The sequence below is a fragment of the Sarcophilus harrisii genome, chromosome 1 (assembly GCF_902635505.1).
Source record: "Sarcophilus harrisii chromosome 1, mSarHar1.11, whole genome shotgun sequence".
In the NCBI taxonomy this organism is placed as follows: Eukaryota; Metazoa; Chordata; class Mammalia; order Dasyuromorphia; family Dasyuridae; genus Sarcophilus; species Sarcophilus harrisii.
The window spans coordinates 292,279,335-292,300,560 of NC_045426.1; the positions used below are offsets into that span (position 1 = coordinate 292,279,335).

Consider the following 21,226-nt stretch of genomic DNA (forward strand, 5'->3'; position numbering starts at 1 on the left):
CCTGCTTTACAGATAGATTTCTTGAGAAAGTATGGTCATAAACTGCTATTCAAAAAATCTCACGAACCAGGAAAATATTATTTTTCCTTGTTTTACATCTATGAAGGGAATTGTAATGTTCAATACAAGCACTTAAAATGTTGTGTTATGTAATCTCAATTGAGTCCTCCCACCACAGCAAGACACTTCTTTTATTCTTCCCTGATTGTATGTCCTACTCTTCATAGACTGTTCCAAAATTTTTCTCCTCAACTCTCTCACACTATTCCCCTCCTAATTTTCTTAGTTCAACATATCTCAAACTTGTGGAGATAGAAAGCATTACCTACAAACTCTCTTTTCTTCTTTCTAACCTCCTTTACTCCTTTATTTTACAGTCTCTGATGCAGAGCTCTTCTTTCCTGGATAAGGCTACCTCTTCTCCAGTCCACTGCCTCCCAGTTGCTGGAGGAGAATGACCTCTTCATCCCTACTTTTTAAGCTTCAATTTCTCTTTATGTACTGGCTCTTTTCTTAAAACACAAGCATTGGTACAGAAAACAAAGCCAAAAATCCCAATCCAACATGTCATTACACTCTATCACCCACTCAAACTATCATCCTATGATTTTCTTCACCTTTGCAGCCTAGCTCCCAGAAAAAAGCCATCAACAACCTTTATCTCCACTTCTCTTAATTCTGCAATTTGACTTTTAATCTTATTATTACTCAATTGAAACCAAGTTAGTATGAACCTCTTAATTGCCAAATCTAATGGCATTTTCAAAGTTCACACTCATTCTTCTTCAACTCTTTGCTGCATTTGGACCCAACTGACTTTTCTCGCTCCTTAATACCCTCTTTCCTCTCTGGGTTTTTTTTATGCTGCTCCTACTCCTGGGATATCTTTAACCTGCCTTCTGAGTCCCTCTACTGGCTCATCATCCAAGTCACACCCCCTAATTATGGGTTTCTTCTCTTGTCTTCTTTTCCTAAGGAAGGAAATAAGCATTTCCTACTAAGTGCCTACAATATACTAGGTACTTAGTTAAATGCATCATAGATATTATTTTATTTGATCTAACTGATCTCATTTGGTGATCTTATCATCTTCTGCAACTTTATCATTTCTATGCATATGTTCATCAAATATATATAAAAAAACTAGTTGCACATCTCTAATAGCTTGGGTGTTTAAAATTTAATGTTCTATGGGCATCTCAGTTTCAATATGTAAAAAAACTGAACTCATCTTTTGCCACAAGCACCTCTGCTGAACTTCTCTGTTTTTGTCAAAGGTATTACCATTCTTCAGTCACTCAGATTAACAACCTTGGTGTTATCCAAAATTATGCTTGTTATACTTGTCCTCTTATTATATATCCATTAGTTGACAAATGATGCGGTTTACACATTCACATTTCTAGAATCTATTTACATGACTATTACCCTAGTTCAAGCTCTCATTGCCTCTTGTCTGTAATTGATCTCCTGTATTAAGTTTCTCCCCTTACAAGCTATACATAATTTCATCCTAAATACAATTTTTCCCCTAAACTATAAGTCTTTCCATGTTACTACTCCCTTAATCAACAAACTCCTCTCAATTACAATTGACTCTAGATCAAACATTAAGTTCCTTTGTCTTTTAAACAACTATTCAAATCTTGATATTTATATGATTTTCTCATGCTCTATGGTTTAGCCAAACTGGCCTTTTTAATGTTCCTCATATATAGCTTTCTTTGGAACATAGTAGGCTCATGACTTTTTACCTTTACAATTCTAGATTAAGAATCTCAAAATTATTTAAACCCTTAAGATCATACAATTACCCAACAAGCTGCTCCTGTGGAACACTTTATAATAACTATTATGTAGAAAATCTGACTGGAAAATTCCTTATTTATAGTTTTCTTTTTAAAAAACCAGTTAAGTGACAAGACAAGTTATTTCACTATGACAGAGCTCTTCATGCATCACAGGAATTTAGTCTGCATGTATGAGCTTCAGTTCTAAAACAAGAAAAAAGCACAACAACCAGTTGAAGAAGAAATACATAGTCTTTGATGGATGTGTCATTATAAAGGCTTCCTTAATAGTGCTTGAAAAGGGCAGTTCAATATTGTATGTGTGAATGTGTTTAAAAGAAAAATAACATGGGAAATGAGGCCCCAAAAGTTATCAATTTTTCGTTTTCTGAAACACTTAATTCTACATTCCTTATAGAAAGAAATATTAGCCTATTAATTTTTTAAAGGATCAGGGCTTAAGTGTATAGATACGGATGGAGAAAATGCATAACATGATGATAATCTTAAGTACTAATTGGCTAGGCAATTATATTGAAATATATTTCCCAAATAGATAAGTCCAGGAAATCATGATTTCCAGCTGGCTCCAATAAATACTTTCCAGGTAGGTTTTAAATACAAAGGAAAAACTTAGGTCTATATGACTATCTTTGGGTATTATCACATTAAAAAAAAACAAACAAAATACTTCTGTGTTTTCTCCTTTTAGCATGTGATGGCAATTATTAATACTACTTACAGTACTAAGAGCTCATATTTTCACACTTAATGCTCTTCTCAAAGATACCTGTTCATTCAAGTGAAGACTGTCCTTGACACTCTCCTTAATTTGTGTTTCAGAAGTCTGTGGTCCAGTGAAGTTAGGGTTCTCGGAGAGCTATACCTGCATTCTCCTGGCTTCCTCTCACTTAATATACATTGCTGCTTCTCCTCTGTCATTATTTTAAGTTTTTAAACAACAGCTGTGAGATAGTAGAAAAGGCTAACATCAGAGATCGAGATCCTCCTCACAACTGTACTGACATATTTACGGTAACTCAAGAACATAAATCATTACATAAAATATGCTAAAGTCTCTCTGGGATACTGAAAATTTTTGATAAAAATAATTCTTAGATTAGATGTAGATATAGGATATTACCTTGCAAACACTAGATGAGACTTTGCCTTGATATAAGCAGTCTTCTGGTTATAACTTAAACATTTGTTGTTGTTGTTGTTGTTGAGGCAATTAGGGTTAAGTGACTTGCCCAGGGTCACACAGCTAGGAAGTGTTAAATATCTGAGGTCACATTTGAATTCAGGTCCTCCAGACTTTCAGGACTGGTGCTCTATCCACTGTGCCATCTAGCTGCTCCTAACATAAACATCTCTTACAACTATTAAGATTCTCATGTTAGGAGGCTAAGAAGCTATGTGGTATATGATGACAGAGTGTTGAATTCAGAAGCATTTTCAAGTTCTTCCTCTGAAAGTAGGTATGTGATTTTGAGCAAGGAAATTCTTTTGGGATTATATATTAATATATATGAGTAGAGATATATAAGCAGGCAATAATATGTTTAAAGGACTCCCTTTTGTATTTATGGTCCTCTATCAATTGAATATATATATTCTAAGTTGTTCTTGTTATGAAGTAAATGACTTTGTACTGATCCAGCCATATTCTTTCTCACCTTCTGTAATATGTCATCTAATCTCATTATGCAACTGAAACTGCCCTTTATAGTTACCACTGAACTCTTAATTACCAGATCTCATGACCTTTTTTCAATCCTCAAACTTGTGGATTTCTCTGCTGCCTCTGACAAAACTAATAAACATTTTTTCCTTTATACTATCTCTTCTCCAGGCTTTCATGACACTCTTTTCTCTTGTTCTCCTCCAATCTTAGTATTTTCAATTTCCTTTATGAGTTCATCATTCATATTATGCCCATTAAAGCTCAGTGTCCCTTAAGAATCTGTCTTATGTGAGTCTTTTCAACAATAAGGTGATTCAGGCCAATTCCAATAGACTTGTGATGGAGAAAGCCATCTACTTCCTGAAAGAGAATCATGAGAACTGAATGTGGATCACAATATAGTATTTTCATCTTTCTTGATGTTTCCTTATTTTTTCTTTCTCACATTTTTTTCCTTTTGGATCTGATTTTTCTTATGCAGCAGCATGATAAATGTGGAAATATATATAGAAGAATTGTGCATTTTTAACATATATTGAATTACTTGTTGTCTAAAGGAGAGAGGTAAAGGGAAAAGAAGGAGAAAAATTTGGAACACAAGGTTTTGCAAGGATGAGTGTTGAAAACTCTGCATGTATTTTGAAAATAAAAAGCTATTATTAAAAAAAAGAAAAAAGTTAGAAAAGAAAAAAGAAAATACATACTCAAGGAGAAAAAAGAATCTTTCTTAGCAGAAAAGAAGAGAGAGGAAGGGCAGAAGGAAATTGGAAGGGAAGAAGAAAGGAAAGATAAAAGGAAGGAAGGAAAAGAGGGAGGATTTAAAATCTATAGTCTGAATTTATAATACACTTAAAAGAAAATGGAAGATACACAAAACAGAGACTCATTGTTGCACACACAATCCTTTTTAAAAAATGCTATGAATATGGGATTTCCATTATATTCGGTTTTTGTTAAGAGTTTGTTTTTTGTTTTTTAAAGAATAAAGTATAACCAGCAGGCCAAAAAAAAAAAAAAAAAAAAGGATCTGTCTTAGGCCCTCTTCTCTTTTCTCTTTATATTATCTTACTTGGTGAGCTCCTGTGGGTTCAGGAATGATTCTCGGTCCTAGATTCTCTTATCTCCTGTTTCTGATTCTTATTTTTTGACTTTTTGATTATCTCAAACTGAATGTCCAATTGTTCTTAACTCAATATGTTCAAAACAGAACTCATTATTTTTCCTCCAACATTCTCCCCTCCTTTCAGCTTCACCCTACAAATCACTCAGATCCACAACCTAGGTATAGCTCTCAACTCTCCTCATTTGCTGCACACATCCAAACTGATGTCATCTTGCTTCTAACTTCACTATTTATTGTGTACTCTTTTCAACACTCACTAAGCTACAACTCTAATTTAGGCCTCTCAAATGGACTACTGCAATAGCTTTCTAACTTCTCTCCTTGCTTCAAGTTTTTCCCCACTATAATCCCATCAGCTACCAACAAAACTTTCTTAAAATTCTTCAGTTCTGTCTGATGATTTTACCACGTCTTGCTTAATGAACTCCAAGGACTCCCTTTTAGCCCGTAGAATCAAATAAAAAGTACTCTGTTTAGCATTCAAAGCTTTTTATGATCTGTGTCCTTCCTAATTTCCCAGTCTCCCTAAACTTTACTACCTTCAGTTCTTAACACTCTTATTACCTGACTCTCTGCCTTTGCCCTGTCAATTCATCAAACCTGGAATATTCTAGTCTCTTACAAATATCTGTAAAGTTCTTCTAGCTTCCTTTAAACCAGTTCAAATATCATTTTCTGTAGAGGATACTTTCCCAGTTGCCTTAGCTGCTAATGCCTTCCTCTCTCAGAATATCCTCCATCTATTCTGCATCATCTAACCTTTTATGTTATTTCCCCCATGTAAATTTAGAATGTAAATTCCCTGAGGGCAGAGACTGATTGTCTTTGCATTTTTCAGCATTACCAATACCTCTTACATAGTAGGCTCTTAAAAAATGCTTGTTGACTCACTAACTTTTCACTCTTGTAAATTATGTTGTGCATTTAGATGGAGAGTTAGCATGACATGGTTAAAAAAAAAAAAAAAAAAGAACACTAGCTCTGTATTCCAAGGAAGGGTCTGGGTTCAAATTCCTCTTCTCATGCTTTACTACCTTTTTGATCTTATGCAAATGACTCAACGTCCTTAAGCTTCAGTTAGTTGGATGGCATGATACTTTCCAACTTTAGATCTATGATCTTATCAGAGAGCATATGAGAATGTTGACAAGGATAAAAATCTGCAAACTTTGGAACATAGTGTTTCCTCTTAATGAATATATCTAATCTAATAGTACGACTAAAACTTATTTTTTGTATTAGTAGCATCAAGAATCAAAAACTACTTAAATGATATTCTAATAGCCTTGAAGGAAACAATAGGACTTTCATTCTGATTAATATAACTTAGGAATTTCTCAGACACTGAAAGAATTTGGCTCAACATTTAAATAACCTAATTATATTTGTGTAAATTGATCACTAATTGAACAATAAATGAATTCAGCTGTCTATTTCAGGCTGTGACTGCTTTTGAGCTGATTATCTGCTTGGAGGCACAATATACTGAGCATGGTTTTTTACTTTATAATATCTGTTACCAATAGGAAAGTGTAAGGAATATGTCTTTTCATGATAATCTTTCAAATGATATCATTTTTGATCTGTGAGTTTGGTATGGTTACCTTAATAGCCAAATCACAGTGTTCACTTGCGGTGGTGAGCTGTTCAATATGTCTGTCCACTTCAGCTACTGAGAGACCACAGCTACTCTTCTTTCTCCCACAGACAACATTTTCCAGTCCAGTCAGTACTCTTTGCAGTTCTGAGTTAAGATCACTGCAGTTATCTGTAAAAAAAAAAAAAAAAAAAAAAAAAAAAAAAAAAAAAAAGAAAAAAGAAAAAAAAAGAGCAAAATTAAGTATATTCAGTAAGTACATCAAAAAGCTCTCTTTTTCCCTCTGTTGCAAAAGGTAATTGCAGGTAATGTTACATGAAGGTAATTCAAAACGTCACATGGCAATCAAGAGTTAAATATCATTCAATCACGAAACCATCTTATATCTAATTTAAGTTTAAAGGCTTTCTGTTGCTCCTAAATCAAGAGTTCCTGGACTGAAGTGCTATGCAAATAACCAGAACATGCTTTTATAGTCCCTTTTGTTTTCATTGCCAAGTTCTTGTGGTCTCTTTTTAGTATTGTGCCTCATGTTTTCAGGCTTATTTTTAAAAGGTTCAAAATCAGGATCAATTGGAATCTACAAAAATAACATCAGACTTGAAACCAGAGAATTTGGGTTCAATCTTGGTTCTGCTAGTTGTCATCTGTGTGACCTTGGGCAAGTCACTTCTGTGGCCATTATTTTCCTCATCTGTAAAATAAGGCTAGGGAAGATCATTTCCAAGGTTCCTTTCAAGGCTAAAATTCCATGACTTATATTAGGGGCTTCAGTCCTTCATAACTCCAAAGGCTTAGGGATGCAGGATTAGAAATTTAATGAGGTCTATGATTATGCAATCCCAACAGTCAAGGTAGATATCTGGCTGATGAGTCAGCATATTACAGAACTAGGACTAGTAACACAGTGACCAGACTTGTTTTCCCAAGTGAAAAATTGCAAAATATTTAGAAATGTATTCAGATGATAATGCTAATGTTTATTAATGTAAGGCATTCTTGCATGCAATTAAATATCTTCAGGGATGCATTTTGTGCTAGGAACAATTATCTATCATGATCTCTTTATTTCCCCCATCCCCAATTCCAATAGGTTAGGCTAATTTTTCCCTGAAGAGTAACAAAAGTAACAAAAAATCTTTCTCACATAAGAAGCATGAGAAGAGTTTTTACAATGGAAGAGAAATGGGAAGGGAGTGGCAAGCAATCCTCCCATCAGAACTGGTTCCAAGAGGGAAGAATAGACATACATACTCAGTGTATATAGAAATATAATATATCCTAAAGGTAAAAAGGAACTGAAAGTGATAAGAGAAATGGAAGGAATTACAAAGGGGAGGACAGATTAAGGGAGGAATTGATTAGAAGCTAAATAAACTTTTGAGCAGGGACAGGGCTAAAAAGAAGAAAATATACAAGATAATGGGAAAGAAGAAAAAACACAGTAATCATAACTGTGAATGTGAATGATATAAGCTCACCCATAAAAGAGAAGTAGATATCAGAATGAATTAGAGACCAGAATTCAACAATATGTTGTTTATAAGAAATATACTTGAAACAGAAAGACAAAATAAAGGAACGGAGTAAAATCTAATATGCTTCAGTTGAATTAAAAAAAAAAAAAAAAAAAAAGGTTAAGATAGCAATTGTGAATTCAGACAAAGCAAAAATAAGCCTAAAGAGATAATCAGGGAAATTACATTTTGCTAAAAAGTTTTGACAATGAAATAAGTTTTTACAAAAGTTTTTACAGCAAGTTTCTCTGATAAAGGTCTTATTTCTTTAATGTATATGAAATATAAAAATGAATCAAATTTATAAAAATGGAAGCCATTTCCCAATTGACAGATGATCAAAGGATATATACAGGTAATGTTCAGAAGAAAACACAGTTATCTATAGTCAAATAAAAATGCTGTAAATTATGATTTATTAGAGAAATGTAAGTTAAAATAACTCTAAAGTACTGTCTCACAATAAACAGAAATGGGAAAAGCTAAAGGGAACAATTTATGAAGTAGGAGTGCAAATCGAAGTATAATTTTTTTCACTTTTTTTTCTTTTTTTGAAATATATTGTTTGCCTTCTTAGTGAGTAAAAAAGGAAGTTGAAAATAGTGAGAATTTAAGTTTCAAATTTTAAAAATATTAAAAATAAGTAATAAAAACATAAAAATATGGAGGAAGGGAAAGCAACACTTAGGATTTCGATGAATTAAAACAGAGTCAGATAAGAAGAAGAAAATTAAAAAAAAAAAAAATGAGCCCACCAAAGAGTAAAGCAATCTTGGCCTTAGAGAAGAAATACAGAAATATCTTTTACTTTTTAAATAAGAAAATAGAGATCTAGAAGTAGAGAATATTCAAAATATATTCAGGTATATTTGCTGCAATCAATGGTACAAGTAGTTATGATTGTACTGTTTATTGAGGAATAACAAATATAAAAACAAATAAAAGGCATTTAAAATAAAAATACAAGCTTTAGGATTCCTTAATGTCAAACACATACCAGTCACCATTTATCAAAGATTAAAACAAAAAATAAAATCATATTTTTTCAGTTTAATTACTTTTGTTCTCAGATATACACTCAGCACTTGCATATGCAAACAGCTCTGAAATAGAGCTAATTCAAGATAACCAAAAATGTAAAATGACAAAGGACCATTTTATTTTGTAAAGTTACTTATGAAGAGAGAGGAACAAAGGAATAAATAATAGCAACTTACATAGCAACTATTTTAAGGAAAGCAATGTGCTAAATGCTTTAGAATTATTATTTTATTTGATCTCCACAACAACCTATTTTATTCTCATTTCACAGTTGAGGAAACTGAAATAAATGGTTTATATGACTTGTCCAGGTTCACAATGGAGTTTCTGAAGTCACATTTGAACTTGAGTTTTCTGTTCCTCATTCCATTTTCATTGTTGTTATTCAATAGTTTTAATCATATCTGACCTTTTGTGTCTCCACTTGGGGGTTTTGTGGCAAAGATACTAATTTGTCATTTCAATCTTCAGCTAATTTTAGAGATGAAAAAACTAATCTCTAAACTTTCTAGGCAAAAAAGATTAAATGATTTGTCCAGAGTCACAGTAAAAGTCTGAGACTGACACGCAATCCATTAAGCCGCTTGGTAGCCTCAAGTGTTTTACTTATTATTATATTAAAAATTGGGATCAATTATTGGACACAATAGTTAACATACTCAGGATAGGATCTAATTCTGAGGGATGAGATCTGGGGAAAGGAAAAGTACTTCTGATTACATGAACAGGTTGTACTTACCATTAGCAACAAGTCAAATCTATTTAACATATATCAGATATCTCTTCTGAAGGTTAACACAAGGTTATAAGCAGCACACACAAAATGACCAGGCTGTGTTGTTTTTCTTTTATGATACATTATAATTATGAAGGATCCCTGTAAATCTTTATATTTCAACTAAAACAATCAAACTTTCATGTAGATTGATATCAAGCAAAACATATTATATATGTTCTCAAAACTGGGCCCTTTCTCATATTAATTAGATGGGAGTTTGGCATTCATAATACATACAAAATACAAACATATATGCATATGTGTGTATTTATGTGCATACATGTGTATCTAAAGCCAAAAGCCATTCCCTAATACAAAATAGTCAGAGGGTATTAAAAAACAATTCTCAAAAGAATTGCAAACTATTAAGAATCATATGAAAGAATGCTTCAAATCACTAATCATTTAAAAATAAAAAAACAAACCATGAGATTTTACTTCATATCCAATAAACAAACAAAAATTACAAAAGATGGAAATAGTATATTCTGAAACTGTGAATAAAGACATTTTGGAAAGAAATTATTCAAATAAAGTGACAAAAATGCCCATGCCCTTTGAACAGTGGAATACAGAAATCAATCTTACCCTACAGCAAAGTAAAAAAGGAATAAGGACAGAAGGAAAGAAACATTAAAGTTGGTGGTGACTGGAAGCATAATACTTGTGGGAAGGGAAATATGGTACAAGATAAAAAAGAAATAAAAATAAACAAAGGATAAATAGAATCATATCTAGTTATAATAATCATAAATGTGAATGAGATGAATTTACCCATAATATACACATTACAATAGATAGCAGAATGGATTAAAATCCAGAACTGTACAATAAATTATTTACAAGAAACACATTTGAGGGTGGATTCTGGGAAGAGGGTGGAGTAGGTCAGTAATTTTTAAGCTCTCTTGATTTTCCTCACAAACAGAATAAATTTGTGTGTCAAGGTAAACAAAGACTAGTCACTAGTCAGAAGACTTTGGGCAGAACATAGATCTTGCTGGTACAACCCAAGAAGATCTGAAGACCCCAGGCCAGGGATTAATCTGTGTGAAATGCAAATATCTCCAGGCTAGCTCCACAGAAACATCAAGTGGGGAACCTTGGGACTAGCTTGGTTTGCCTGAAGCCTGAGCAGGAACCATAGAAACTTTCACCTCCCGGACTGCTCATGGAATAGGGGATCTGAGTCCAGAAAGACTGAGAGAACCCTGGCTAATTAGGAACACCACACCCAGCTGTGCTGCCTCAGAGACCTGGCCCTGAGTGAGAAGGACACGCTGTAGGGTAGGGATGCTGCTGGCACTTGTAGGAGAGTCAAACTCTGGTTTGGGGTTCCAGGTCAGAAGAGAAAGGTGAAGGGAAGCTAGAAGCACCCACCACCTGTAAGGGTCCATTAGAAAGGTCAGGCAAGCAATTGGGAGGTAAGTAGGCCAATGGTTTCGAGATCCCCAGATGTGATTGGATATGAGTACACAGGGACTTCCTTCGTGGGTGGGACCTCCAGCCACTCTGAAATCACATCAAGAATGGGAATTAATCTCCATCTTTGATTGGCTTGTGCCTGTGACCCCATAGACCCTATATAAACTCAGAGGAAGAAGCGCTTGATCTCTTTTCCATCTCTTCCACCTTCTTTACCTGGAACTCGTCTTGGGGAGAGATACTAAGATAGTGCAAGAGGTCATAGAGTGAGGTATAAACCACATGAATAAAGCTAAGCTTGTCTGCCAAAACCCTCAGGTGCTCTGTTATGCTCATAACTGCGTCCATATAAGATAGCAGCTGGAGGATTTCTGGAGGCCTCAATAAGAGGTAAGATTTATAATATTTACCAGAGTTTCTCTGATCAGACCTAGGAATTAGGATTAACGGTAGTTAAGTGGTAGAGTAGCACTTAACAGCCACCCACTCCACAATTAGAGGTATTTACACTAATCCGTCTCATTTTAAAAAATGAACCAGCAAAGAAGAACCCAATATAGAAACTTACTATGGGTACAGGGAAGACCGAAGTTCATCTTCAGAGAACAATAAAGTGAAAAAAAAAAACTTTTATCCAAACGAGTAACATCAAATGGCTCCCAGAGAGAATTTATAGAACTCAAAAAAAAATTTAAAAACACTGAGGAAACACCAAAAAAATAAAAACAATCCAAGAAAAACAAATTATTAAAAAAAAAAGTTAACTAGAAAAGAAGATATTAGAATCTCAAAGATAAAAATAACTCCTTGAAAATTAAATTCAGGCAAGGGGAACCTAGTAAAGCTACAAGAGACCAATAAATAACAAAACAATATAAAGAATGAAAAAATAAAATATGAAACATTTAATAAGAAAAAAAACAGATCTAGAGAACAGAACAAGAAAATATAAGAATAATCAGATCATTTAAAAGCTATGACCAAAAAAAGGACCTTGACACAATAACGCAAGAAATAATCCAAGAAAGTTGTCCTAAAGTGAAAGAACATCTGGAGAAAAAAGAAATGGAAAAAAATCCACTGATCACCACCTCAAAGAGATCCTTTGTGAAAATGCAAGAAACAAGAAAAAAAATTCAAATACACTGGAGAGACAATTAAAATTATACAGAATTGTATTTTTTTTCAGCAGTCACAATAGAAGACTGCAGGTCCTGGAATCATATATACTGGCACTCAAAAGAACTAGATCTGGGGCTAAAAATATTATATTCAGCAAAATTATTCATAATATTGAATGAGAAAAGAAATAGACTTTCAATGAATTTGCATATTTTCAGGACTTTTTAAATCAAGCAAACTTGAACCTAACAGAAACTTTAACATATAAGAGCCAATATCAAAAATCCATTTCAAGAAAGTTAACAAGGACAATTTGTTTATATTTTTTACATGGGAAATGTATACTATATGTTTGAGAGTGAGATCAGAAATAGGGTAACTAAAAAAAAAAAGGCTGAGGAAGAGTTAAGGTAAAAATAATAACTTTGTTACACAAATGAGGTGCAGAGGAAGAACAGACATAGAAGCATCAGGGGGAAGAGGAAGGCTTGTTGTTCTGAAAACCTACTCACATCTGGAATGGGTTAAATAGGCAACACTACATACATACCATCAAGGTATCAAGCACCCTACAAAATCTATAAAGAAATACGGGAAAAGGGAGAAAGACAAGGGAAGAATCCATGGTGGGGAGGAAGTTAAGTAATAGCAAGGCAAGTTAAGGAGCAGAATTAAATCAAAAAGTTAGCAGGAATAAGAAAGATGGGGGGAGGGTACCAGTATGTGTGTATGTGTGTCTATGTATATATTTATATATGTATACATAAATATATCCTTAATTTATAGCCTGTTTGTGGGAGGTGGGGGAGATGAAAGGGGAAAAAAAGAATAAAGTAAAAAAAGTGTGCAACAGAACAAAAGAACAACCTACAAGGAAATAAAGAAAAGATGGACATTCATGAATATAATTTCTTTTATTATTATATATCCTTCCTTGAGCTGGTAATTTACTGTTATATATTTTGAATTCTCCCTGATGTTCTGCTGGGCACATGGCAATGTTTTGTTTTCCTTTTTTTTAAAATTTCTTTTTATGAATAAAATTTTTAAAAATTTAAAAAAACATTTGAAGCACAGAGACAGAGTAAATTTAAGGGGCTGGAGCAAAATCTATTATACTTCAGCTTAAGTTTTAAGATCATAATCTCAAAAGTCTAATTTAAAAATCTAAAAGTTGATCTAATTCAAAGAGATAAGGAAAAATTCTATCTTGGTAAAAAGGTACAACAGGTAATGAAACCAAACATATGCTTCAAATACTACAGCATCTAAATTTTAAAAGAAATTAAATTTAAGGAGGAATAGACAATAGATCCTCAACTTTCCATTCTTAGAATTAGATAAAGTTGAGAAGATGGATAAAATTTTATTAGAGTTAAATATGACAGACCTCACAATAAACTCAGAAAAGAAGAAATATTAAATCATATCTCAATTGAAATATTGAATTGAATTGAATTACATTCAATGAATTACATTCAATAAAGTGTTGTGGAAAGAGACTAAAAATCAAAAGCTAATCTAATTTGACAGAATAAGTGGGTAAAAGAACAAAGCTTAAAAACAATTACATTGAGGAGAATGACAAAAATGAGACAGCATACCAAAACTTATGGGATCTAACTTTGGTAGTACTTAGAGGAAAATTTATATCTCTAAATATATTAATAAAATAGAAAAAGAAGATATCAATGAATTGGGCACTGAATTTTTTTTAAAAAATTTAGAAAAAGAATAATTAAAATTCCCCAATTAAACACCAAATTGAAAATCCTGAAAAATCAAAGAAAAAATAATAAAACTGAAACTAAGAAAACAATTGATTTAATAAATAAAATTAGAAAATAGTTTTGGGGGGGTAATGTGAAAGCAATAAAATAGATAAATCTTCGGGTAATTTAATTAAAAAAGGAAAGAAAAACAAATTATCAGTATCAAAAATGAAAGGAGTGAATTTCCCACCAAATAAAGAGGAAATTAAAATAATTATTAAAAATTATCCAACCTGATTATATGTCAATAAATATTACAATCTAAGGAAAATGGATATATATATTTACAATAAATATAATTTGCCTAGATTAAAAGGGGAAATTGAATGCTTAAATAATCCCATTTTAGTAAAAGAAAGAATATGTATCAATGAACTCCCTAAGAAAAATCTCCAGGGTCAGATAAATTCCAGGTGAAGTCTACCAAACAATTACACGTATCAGATTGCTTAACAACTCAGAAAGAGATGAGGGGAGGGAAGGAGATTAATTTAAAACTCGAAACTTTTTAAAAATGTAAAAATTGCTTTTCATATATAATTCAGAGGAAAATATTATCTTGTAAAAAAAAAAGAAAAAAGAAAATTGAAAACATTCTCAAAAACAAATTCCTAAAAGAGCTAAAAATATTTGTGATGACAAAAATGATTTTAAAAATCAAATAAGAATGTAAAAGATAAACTGGGAAAGAAATTTAAAGTTATGCAAGAATATTATGAAAAGAAAATGAAGAAAAGAGACACCAAAAATTATTAAAGAAAATAAACTCTTAACTAAACAAAATTAACCAAAAGGCACAAGAATGAAAAGACAAAAGAAAATTTTCTCAAAATTTCTCAAAGGAAAAATAACTGACCTGTAAATCAGATCCAAGAGAGATATTTTAAGAGTTAACAATCTACCTAAAAGCCATGATAAAAAAAAAAAAATCCTGGAAATCATATTTAATGAAATCATGATGAAAAACTACTTGGATATCTTAGAACCAAGGAGAAAAATAGAAATTAAAAGTCAATTACCTCCTAAAAGAGAGCTCATAATAAAAACTCCCAGGAATATTGTATTCAGATCCCAGAACTCTCAGGTCAAAGAGAAAATACTACAAGCAGCCAGAAGGAATTAATTCAAATACTGTAGAGCTACAATGAGAACCATACAAGTTTTAGTAGCAATCACATTAGAGGAGTAGAATGATGATTTTGGAGGCCAAATAGCTGGAATTTCAACCAAGAAAAACTTACTTAGCAAAACTGAGTATAATCCTTGGGGAGACGAAGAAGGATATTTAATGATATAGAGGACTTCCAAGCAGTCATGGTGAAAAGATCAGAAATAAAAAGAAAAATTGGTATTCAAACACAAGACTCAAAAGAATAAAAATATAAACATAAGTGGGAAATCAAAAGGAACTTAGTAAGGTTAAACTTACATTCCCAAATAAGAAAATGATACATTTAGATCCTAAGAATTTTATTACAATTAGGATCAAAATGTATTATGCCTAGTTTCTGCCCTACTTTTTTCCAGCTTTCCCAGCAGTTTTTGTCAAATACTGAGTTCTTACTTCAGAAGCTAGAGGCTTTGGTTTATCAGACATTTTACTACGGTCACTTTAATGTCTTGTGTACCTAACCTATATCATTGATCTACCACACTATTTCTTAGGCAATATCAAATTGTTTTAATGACTTCTGCTTTATAATACAGTTTTAGGTATGCTCTAGCTAGGCTACCTTCCTTTGCATTTTTTTCATTAATTTCTTTGATATACTTCACCTTTTGTTCTTCCAGATGAATTTTGTCATTTTTTCTATCTCAACAAAATAATTTTTGGCAATTTGATTGGTATGGCACCGAAATAAGTAGATTAATTTGGGTAGAATTGTCATTTTTATTGTATTAGCTTGGCCTATCCATAAGCAATTGATATATTTCTAGTTGTTTAGATCCGATTTTATTTGTGGGAAAAGTTTTTTGTAATTGTGTTTATATTTTTCCTGGCTTTGTCTTGGCAAGTACCCTCCCAAATACTGTATATTGTCTATAGTTATTTTAAATAGAATTTCTCTTTCTGTCTCTTGTTGTTGGGCTTTGTTGGTAATATATAGAAATACTGATGGTTTATAAAGGTTTGTTTTATATCCTGAAATTTTGCTAAAATTATTCATTGTTTCAAAATAGTCTTGTAGTTGATTCTCTAGGATTTTCTAAGAATACCATTGTATCATCTGCAAAGAGTGATAGTTTTGTTTTCTAATTGCCTAGTCTAATTTTTTCTATTTGTTTTTCTTCTCTTATTACTAAAGCTAACATTTCTAGAAGTATGATGAATAATAGTGGTGATAATGGACATCTTTGTTCTCCCTTGGTCTAACTGAATACTTCTAGCTTATTGCCATCACATATAATGCTTACTGATAGTTTCAGATAGATTCAGTTTATCATTTTAAGAAAAACTCCATTTGTTCCTATGCTCGCTAATGCTTTTTAATAGAATTAGAAATGATTTGCCAATGGCCTTTTCTGTATCTATTAAGATAATCATATGATTTGTTGGTTTTGTTATTAATATGATTATGCTAATATTTTCCTAATATTGAATCCGCCCTGCATTCCTGGTATAAATCCCATCTGGTCATTATCCTAGCAATAAACTGCTGTAATTCCTTTGCTAATATTTTATTTAAAATTTTTGTGTTGATATTCATTAAAGTGATCTATAATTTTCTTTCTCTGTTTTGGCTTTTCCTGTTTTACATATCAGACCTATATTTGCATCATAAAAGGCACTTTCCAGGACTCATTCTATTTTTCCAAATAGTTTATACAATGTTGACATTAATTGTTTTTTAAATGTTTGGTAGAATTTCCTTGTAAATCCATCTGGCCCCTGGAAATTTTTTCTTAAGGACCTCATTGATAGCTTGTTCAATTTCTATTTCTAAAATGGGGTGTTGTATTATTTCTTTTGTTAATCCAGGAAAATTTATGTTTTTTGCGAATATTCATACATTTCAAATTTGTTGGCACAAATTTGGACAAAATACTTCCTAATTATCGTTTTAATTTTCTCTTCATTGGTGGTGAGGTTTTCCCTTCTCATTTTTGAAACTGGTAATTTGGTTTTCTTCTTTCTTTTTTCTAATCAAATTAACCAAATGCTTATGTAATCAATGATTAGTTTTATTTATCAGTACAACAGTTTTCTTACTCACATTTATTAAGTCTCCTTTAATTTTCAGATTTCCCAATTTGGTATTTAAATGGGAATTTTTAATTTATTGGTTTTTGGGCTTTTTTAAGTTGCAAATCCAACTCACTCATATCCTCTTAACTCATGTAAGCACTTAGAAATATAAAATTTCTTCTAAGAGCTATTTTAGCTATATCCCATAGATTTCAGTATGTTGTCTCTGATTTATTGTTTCACTCACTCATTCTTTAGGATTAGATTATTTATTTCCAATTAATTTTTGGTTTATCAGTTTATGGCCTTTAATAATTTTTATATTGCATTATGATCTGAAAAGAATGCATTATTTTCCCTTTCTGCATTTGATTGTAAGGCTTTTATGCCCTAATATATGGTCAATTTTTGTGAAGGTGCCATATATAATTGAGAAATAGGTATATTTCTTTCTAACCCCATTATCCAGAGGTCTATCAAATCTAACTTTTCTAAAATTCCATTCACCTCCTTTATTTCTTTCTTGTTTATTTTGTAGTTTGATTTATCTAGTAACGAGAGAGGCAGGCTGCAGTCCCCTACAAGCTTAATTTTGTTGTCTATTTCTTCCCATAACTTAACTTCTCTCTAGGAATTTGGATGCTATACCACTTGGTGCATATATGTTTAATATTGATATTATTTCATTGTCTGTGGTACCCTTTGCAAGACGTAGTTTCCTTTTTTATCTCTTTTAATTAGATCTATTTTTGCTTTTGCTTTGTTTCAGATCAGGATTGCTACCATTACTATTTTCACTTCAGCTGAAGCATCATATATTCCACCCCAATCTTTTACAATTATTCTGTGTGAATCTCTCTGCTTTAAATATATTTCTTATAAACAACATATTGTAGGATTCTAGCTTTTAATACACTCTGCTATCTGCTTCCTTTTTATGTGGGAATTTATCTTATTCACATTCACAGTTTTGATTACTAACTGCATATTTTCCTCCATCCTATTTTTCCTGTTTATACTTTTCTCTCTCCTTTCACCTGTCCCTACTCACCTTAGTTTCTGATCTTCACTTCCCTCAATCTGCTCTCCCTTCTATCAGTATTCCTTTTATCCTCCCGCTTCTCTATAAGGTAAGATAAAATTTCCATATCCAACTAAGTGTGTATGTTATTTCTTCTTTGAGCCAGATCCAGTGAGAGTAAGCACAATCCTTTCTTTCTTACCTATTACTATAATTGGTCTTTTGCACCTCTTTATATGATATAATTTACCCAATTCTGCCTCCCCCTTTCCTCTTCTCCCCATACAATTCTTTTATTTTTTTTTTAACCCCTTAATCTGGAAGAACAAAAAAATAAAAGACACCAAAATAATCACTTTAAAAAAAAAAGTAAAGGTGACAGCAGTACCAAATTTCAAAGTACATTACAAAGTGATAATCATCATAACAATCTGGTACAGGCAAAGAAAAAGAGTGGTAGATTAACAGGATAGATTAGGAATACAAGTAAAGATACAGTAACCTAATGTTTGATAAACCCAAAGATCCAAGTTATTAGGACAAGAAATCACTATTTGACAAAAAATTCTGGGAAAACTGGAAAGCAGATACTATGCATAGAACCACATCTCACAGTGTATATAGCAAGGTAAACTTAAAATGGATACATGATTTTGTCATAATTAGTGAGACCATAAAAATATTAGGGGAATATGGGGGGAGAGGGGAGAAACTACCTCTCAGATCAATGGATAAAGTAGGAGTTTACGCCCAAAGAAGAAATAGAAAGGATCATGGAATATAAAACAGATAATTCTTTTATCTGATTCTTTTGTCTAAGTACTATCATCATTATCATTTTTAAAAATTTTCAATAGTATTTCATTTTCCAAACATATAAAAGTAGTTTTCAACATTCATTTTTGCAAGACTGCATATTCCAGATTTTCCTTCCTCCCTAATCTCCCTTTTCCCCAAGACAGCAAGCAATCTGATATAGATTAAATATGTTCAATTCTTTTAAACAATTTGTGGTGTTGTGCAAGAAAAAACAGATCAAAAGGGGAAAAAACCACAAGAAAAACAAAAAAAGATGAAATACTATGTTTTTTATCTACATTCAGTCTCCATAGTTCTGTCTCTGCATTCTGAGTTATTGGAATTATCTTGAATCACTACATTTTTGAGAAGAACCCCAACTCTATTACATTTGATAATCAAATAATCTTCTTGTTACTGTATACAATGTTCTCTTGGTTCTACTCACTTTACTCAACCATTCAGCACCGTTCATGTAAGTCCTTCCAGGACTTTCTAAAATCAGCTTGCTCATCTTTTTTTCTAATAGAACAGTAATATTCTATTACATTCATATACCATAACTTAATCAGGCATTTCCCAACGGATAAACATCCACTCAATTTCCCATTCCTTCCACTACAAAAAGGGTTGCTACAAATACTTTTGCACATGTGGGAACTTTCTCCTCTTTTATGATCTCTTTTGACTACAGATTCCTCTAAAACTTTTTTGCTGGATCCAGTAGTGAGATTGTACCGTAAAACAGGAAGTTCTAATTACATCACATTGAAAAGGTTTTGCATAAATAAAACCAATGCAGGCAAAATAAGAAGGAAAGCAAAAAACTGGGGAATTTATTTTTATAGCAAATTTCTTTGATAAAAGTCACATTTCTCAAATATATAGAGAACTGAGCCAAATTTATACAAATAACAGTGACATTTTCCAATTGATCAATATAGTCAAAGGATATGAATAGGCAGTTTTCAGGAGAAAAAAAATCAATAGTCACATAAAAATGCTCTTATTCACTGATAATTAAAAAATACAAATTAAAACAACTCAGAGGTACCATCTCATACTGCCTAACATGAAATAAAATGAAAATGATAAATGCTGGACAGGATGTGGAAAATAGGTATATTAATGCACTACTGTTGAAGCTGTGAACTAATCCAACTATTATAGAGGGCAATTTGGAATTATGCCCAAAGAGCTATAAAATTTTGCATATCCTTTGGCCCAGAGATACTGCTACTAATTCTGTTCCTCACAGATATCAAATAAAAAGGGAAAGAATCTATAGGTAATAAAATATTCATAATAGCTTTTTTTTTTGTGGTGGTAAAGAATTTGAAATTGAGGGATGCATCAATTGAGTATGGGTTGAAAAAGTTTTGGCATGCGATTTTGACAGAATATGATTGTGATGAAATACTATGTGCCAGATTTTTTGGAGATATAATTAAAAAGAAAAAGATAGTCTCTGCCTTAAAGGACCTTATAATTTCATGTGAAAAGACAACACACAAAAGAAAACTGAAAAGAGTTTTTCCCTTCAACTCGGGGGCATGATATTCTATGGAATATAAATCAAGCAAGAATGTTGATAAAAAAAAAAATGGAGAGTTATTTGGATCATTCTGAAACTTCTTTATTTATAAAAGATAAGTTTTAAAGGAATTTATTGCTCTTCTAAAGGAATTAATTCTAAAGGAATTCCAGCCTTTCAATTAGAGGATTGAGATGTTAAACTTAAAAGGTAGATTCATCTACAAGTTGATGAGCTTTCAGGTTATCTAGTTAGGGGGCAGGATGGAAGTAAAAGGAAATTGTTCCATAGAATGAAACTTTTTGGATCACTGGGAAGAGTAGAACAAAAGCAGAGTAAGTTACAAGAGATTATAGACATATAAGGAACACATGTTGCCAATGAATTCACACCTCATACTATAAGACTCTGATACTTTTACTCTTGTCCTAAAGTCCTCATGCTGCTTTCCTGAAGTGTGATGGCTCTGCTTGGTTTCCTGGGTTCTCTTTTCCACACATCAACTGAATTCTGGAGATGGACTTCCTGGGCACACTGTCTCTTGGCTCAATGTCTCAATTACTATGCTCTATGATGACACTGTTAATTGATGCCAGTTAATTCTCCCATTCCCCAGTGGATTCTGGTAGAGGTGTAATGAAAAAGGCAAAAAATAAATTCTTCCTACCTCTAAAGATTCCTTCCTTTTCTAGACATCTGGAAAAGAGTGACTTCTGAGAGCTTAATCTTGCTTTTAAAAATCCACTAAGGCTAATGCTTAGGAAGCCATTGGCTAACCTCTCTCTAATTCCATTAAGTTGCTTGAGAAATTTCTTCTCACACCTTATAAAAAAG

General features: G+C 32.3%; 1 protein-coding gene across 2 annotated transcripts in view; it reads right to left on the reverse strand.

Annotated features, from left to right (window-relative positions):
• MCC (MCC regulator of WNT signaling pathway) overlaps window positions 1–21,226 on the reverse strand; it is a 223,516-nt gene that overhangs the window by 78,079 nt on the left and 124,211 nt on the right. For both annotated transcript variants that reach the window (XM_031943717.1, XM_031943721.1), the window contains one exon: window positions 6,205–6,368. In XM_031943717.1, coding sequence (XP_031799577.1) covers window positions 6,205–6,368 — 164 coding nt within the window. The remainder of the gene's footprint in view (window positions 1–6,204; window positions 6,369–21,226) is intronic.